Here is a 5,153-nt window from a genome sequence, read left to right as displayed (position 1 = left end):
GTGTTTATCAAAGCTTATAATTTTTTATTAAATGAAAAGTATAATGTATCATGGTTTGAAGTATTAATGCGTTTCGGCAAGCTATTATAAGTAAGGTGTAGAAGCCAATGAGATTTTCAGAATTTGAATGTTGAGATGCACTTTGGTGTGCTCCCACATCGACAGAAGGAATAAATGGAAAAGGAGAAGGAGGTATATAAAAAGGGAGCGAGGCTATTGGTTCAGATACTTACCTGGATGGGGTCAATGGTTGGTCAAGATGGACCATGGCCTACAGTAATGACTTTCATTTCACTTTGAAAGGGCGCTGCTTTAAGGTCGACCCTACATCATAATATGTGACAGAGGGGGCTTGCGTTCGCGCAGCCCCTGCCCAATATGCTAATTTTAATTTTTTTCTTATTTTTCATTTTTTGTGTTGATATTATTACAATGACTTTTTTGTTTGACCAAAAGCCCCATTAATTATATCATCTATATAATTTTGATTGCGTATTAGGGTGGAGGGAGTCGTTCCCTCCCAACCCACTGCCACATCACTTTTTCTCTTTTATTTTTCTTCATCTTTCCGAACCCACAACACACGTAAATCCTATCTTTTTGAACCCACTCAACCCACTCAATTAAAAAAAATACAAAACAACTAAGATACAAGTTTTAAAACACATGGTACAAGAGAAAATAAGAAAGAAAAAGTAGAAAGAGATGATGAAGTGGGTTAGTGAAACCAATCAATCCACTCGTTAAAGCGGTATGGTACCGCCGATAACTCTATTGCTAATTAAGATTTTACATTTGATTGTTTTGTATTTTTTTTAATTGAGTGGGTTGAGTGGGTTCAAAAAGATATGATTTCCGTGTGTTGTGGGTTCGGAAAGATGAAGAAAATCAAAAGAGAAAAAGTGATGTGGCAGTGGATTCGGTGGGTTGGGAGGGAATGACTCCCTCCTCCCTTATGTGTAAGACTTGAAAAAGCGAGTGATAACTGATAACTATGATCCGAATCGCATCACACAAATACAAAATTCTTAAAATAAACAATTACTTAAAGTACTCACCATTTTTGTCCAACTTGGGTGTGTCGAACTCAAAATTTTAATTTTACAAACAATTTTATTACAAAATACTGAAAGATTTCAAGTACGTGGAAATTAAATTGATGTTATCTTAATCCTAAAAGTTTGAACATACTTTGAAATCTTAGAAGCAGTGTTGCAAAAGCGGCCGAGTACTCGGCCGATTACTCGGAATTGGCCCTCCACCGAGGCGAGTAATGTCAACTCGGCCAAAAAACTCGGATTTAGTCAAAATCGGCCAAAAATCGGTCAAACTCGGTCAAAAATCAGACAAACTCGGTCAAACTCGGCCAACTCGGTCAAAATCGGTCAAACTCGGTCAAAGGGTCAAAATTGTCATAAAAAGAGAAAAAAATCAAGAAGTTCAAGATTAATATGTATAATGCACTTAATGATTTATTATTTAACACAAACATGTGATTATTACTACATATATATCTTAAATTTTCAGTAATTATCCACGTAGTGAGACAATTATATGTATTTCAATTTTTATGTATTCACATGTATCTAATTGTGGTTATATATTTCAATCAAATTATGATTTTAACTTATGATTTTGACATATATAATTTTCCAAAAAATATTTCTACATGAATTACCGAATCCGAGTACTCCCCGAGTACTCCCGAGTACTCGCTACTCCCCAGTCGGCCGAGCAGGTACCGAGTAGCGAGTTCTACAGCCTTGCTTAGAAGACACTTCCTAAACATATATAACATGTTTATTTCATTTCTTTTGTTACAACTTACACTTTCTATCCTTCTTATAAAAGTACAATGTTGTACTACGAGAAATTGAAAGTTTTTTTATTGAAAGAGTACGAGAAATTGAAAGTTGGATGCTATAATAAGCAAATTAATAGAAGTATATTGTTATTTCTTTCATTTAACCTTATTTAAAATGTACTGACACTAGAGTGCAACAAAGGTTGAGAGTATAGTAAGGAAAATATGGAGTTGGCTTTGTTGCTCAAATAAAGCAGTGCCATCAGAGGAGAAAAAGTCGCTTAACTGAACTTGAATATACTGGAGTGGGGGCGGGGTGTTCTATGTTCCAAATGCACATAGGATACATCATACAAAATTAATGATCCAACTAAAGTAACTCACACATGTATGTATGACACAAGTACGCATGTTAGAGAAGTATCTATGTTACATGGGCATATGACTTTGTGACTTTAAATCATATAAAGATGTTCCAATCAAAGTAGCACTTTTGTACGTATGAAACAAATATGTATGTTACACTAGTATGTATATTTTGCAAGTACATCAAATGCTTGATATGTATGTATGTACGTATAACACAAATATATATGTTATACAAGTATGCCACACATGTATGTTTAATACAAGTATGCACAACATATGTACATATTTTAAAAAAGTGTGCCATGCTACACGTTAATTATAACAATCCATACATCAATTTTCCTAACAATAAGTTTGTACTTGGTTAGTTGGTTATTGTGTCAACACATAGCAAGGTGCCTACAGTACAAGTTCATTGTTCAAATCTGTTCTCATCAACAAATTAAGATGCTTTAGTCTTAATAATAACGAGGAATCTTTCAATGTTTTTTTGTTTTGTTTTTTTACAATTCCAGTGATAGGTTGGAATCAAGGTGCATTCATGTTTATCCTATATGATTTTATCTTTGCCGAACAAATCTGGTTCTCCATCAGGAATATATAGTAGACTTCTAAAATATCAAGTACCAAAGTTTGAAGAAAATCTAAAAATGTAAAAGCATTTGGTTTAAATATTTCAAAGCAAATGTGTGGAACGAAAGAAGCATTATGTGGTAATATGCCTTATAATGGGATCCCACATCGCCAGAAAGAAGAAATAGAGAGGGAGGAGTATCTGTATAAAATGAGAACTAGGAAATTGTAAAACCTACTTACCTGGATGGGGTCAATGGGTGATCAAGATGGCTCATGGCCTAGGGTAGTGGTCTTCATTGCACTTTGAAGGGATGTTGCTCTAAGGTCGGCCCAAGTGGTCGAACCTACATCATAATTTGTGATAGTTGGGGCTTGCGTTCGCGCAGCCCCTACCCAATTTATAAGTATAAATTTCATTCCAAATTTCATTATATATTTTTCGTCTCTATTTTATTCTAGTTCTCATAGTCCTATTTGATAACTGATATTTTCTCATAATTGATATCGTCTCATTTGACACAATGTCTAAAATATAAAATATTGTCTAACAAGAGGGCATGAGTCGATTACCACTACACTAGGCCGATGAATATACAAAATACAACAAATACAAAGAGTATTGTTCAACAAAAATCACAACTATATGTTAAATCAAGTGCAATTTACAACAATTTTTATAAAAATACTACAATAAGAATTCCATATTGTGTTAATTAAATGTGATTTGCTGTTATCCTAATTCTACAACTACACGGGTTCAGATCTTCCACCCATTAATGGCTTCTTCCAAAAGAGTATCAACCATCGTTGGTGCGACCTCCACCAATAAATTAAAATGACCACACTTCATGTGTCACTAAATCATAGCCCGAATTGGAGCCTTCGATAAACTTCTAAACCCGTTTATGTAAATCTCATATATCTTTACATTTCATCTCCATCACCTTGTTTTAAACCCACTGGACAAAAGTTGAGCATAAAGAAGTTCGTTCCACGTGTCAGGGACACCAGGTAGACACCAATGGCTACAATCTTGTGGAGCCTTTGATGGAGTACCTGGTTGCCTATATCTCGAAGGATGACCATCTTTTCTCATTGTTGTTAGATACGTAATGTTTAAGAATTGGACTTTGTGTTCAGAAGTTTCCATCTCTTTGACTACATTTGAAATGATTTGATTGTTTAAATGTTCACTTTCTGGGTTCATGTAGTCTGTTTCTGGTGCTTTACTACGATCACAATGTCCACCAGTGTTCCATTCTCCATCCCTGCATTTGTAACATATTAATTTGTTCTTTCTTATTTCACGTAAAACTGTTAATCCAAAGGTTATAAATTCGAATGTTGGATGCAATTAGATCACCTGTAATGTACTGGTGAATAGCTACGAAAGAAGATGTAGCTCCTATCTGAATCCTTGAAAGCCCATGACTTTAATGTTTGAAGAGACTTCGCAAATGCTTCCATCACGTCCATTGTCAAGTTCAGTGTCTTTTCTTCTTGGAAATACCACCCCCTAAACCAAAACCATGATCAGATTGTTAAAAATGGCGTCTTTTTGGATTGAAACGATGGTTGAAGATGATTAGAAAGATGTTATTTGCTCACATTTTTAGGGTTTTGTCTTGGTTCCACCGGTGACCGGCGCTGAAGACACACTACTAGAAAACATGGCGTTTTCCTACGGAAAATAGCTACGGAAAATTTCCGTAGCTAATTAACTACGGAATTGCTACGGATCAGCTACAGAATGGGATGTCCTAGTTTAGTAAAGAAATAGCTATTGAATAGCTACGGATGCGGGTCCGTAGCTATTCTGTAGCTAACTAGCTACGGAATAGCTACACATGCAAAATCTGTAGCTATTCCGTAGCTAATTAGCTACGGAATGGCTACGAAATACCTACGGATACTAATTACCTACGGATTAGCTATGGAGTATGCTTTCCGTTAGAATTTCGTAGCTAATCCGTAGCTAAGTAGCTACAGATTAGCTACGGATTTTTCTTATTTTCAATTTTTCAGGCACCAAACGTCGTTTTTTTTCGCTTCGTTTTTTTCACACCTCTACTATACATGATTATCTTTATTTTCACCAACTTGTAGCTATTAATATCGTTCATAAAGTCGTGTGCCCCTTCGGGATCAAGTACTCGTTTCACAGTTTAACATTGTAATGCATATACTTTTCACCAACTTGTGATGGATTATGTTTGTATATGTATATTTATATACATGAATGAGTTGTGGTGTATATGTACGTGTATATGAGTATGTATACGTGTTTGTGAGATGTATGTGTACGTATTCATAAGCAATATAGTGTTAAACCATTAAACGAGCAATGGATCCCGTATGTGCACAAGACTTTATAAATGATATTAATAGCTATAAATTAGTGAAA

The 5,153-nt window shown here is 35.0% G+C and overlaps 1 protein-coding gene, 1 non-coding gene and 1 pseudogene across 2 annotated transcripts; 2 read left to right on the top strand and 1 right to left on the bottom strand.

Moving 5' to 3' along the window:
* The first annotated feature begins 225 nt into the window (after positions 1-225).
* On the top strand, positions 226-373 carry LOC145161876 (U1 spliceosomal RNA; annotated as a pseudogene).
* Positions 374-2,981: 2,608 nt separating this feature from the next.
* LOC145161863 (U1 spliceosomal RNA) lies at positions 2,982-3,142 on the top strand. Its single transcript, XR_013738727.1, has one exon. It is a non-coding gene; the product is annotated as a U1 spliceosomal RNA (small nuclear RNA).
* A 221-nt stretch (positions 3,143-3,363) lies between these two features.
* On the bottom strand, positions 3,364-5,153 carry LOC145159706 (protein trichome birefringence-like 8). Its single transcript, XM_079078726.1, has 3 exons — positions 4,358-5,153; positions 4,113-4,265; positions 3,364-4,017 (listed from the first exon to the last, which is right to left on the bottom strand). Coding segments are annotated over exons 1-3 (483 nt in total). The 5' UTR covers positions 4,360-5,153; the 3' UTR covers positions 3,364-3,689.

The sequence above is a fragment of the Lactuca virosa genome, chromosome 2 (genome assembly GCF_052849685.1).
Source record: "Lactuca virosa cultivar CGN04683 chromosome 2, Lactuca_virosa_CGN04683_v6, whole genome shotgun sequence".
Taxonomy (NCBI): Eukaryota; Viridiplantae; Streptophyta; class Magnoliopsida; order Asterales; family Asteraceae; genus Lactuca; species Lactuca virosa.
Note: the sequence above shows the minus strand (reverse complement) of the source record. Positions and strands in the feature narration are given on the sequence as shown.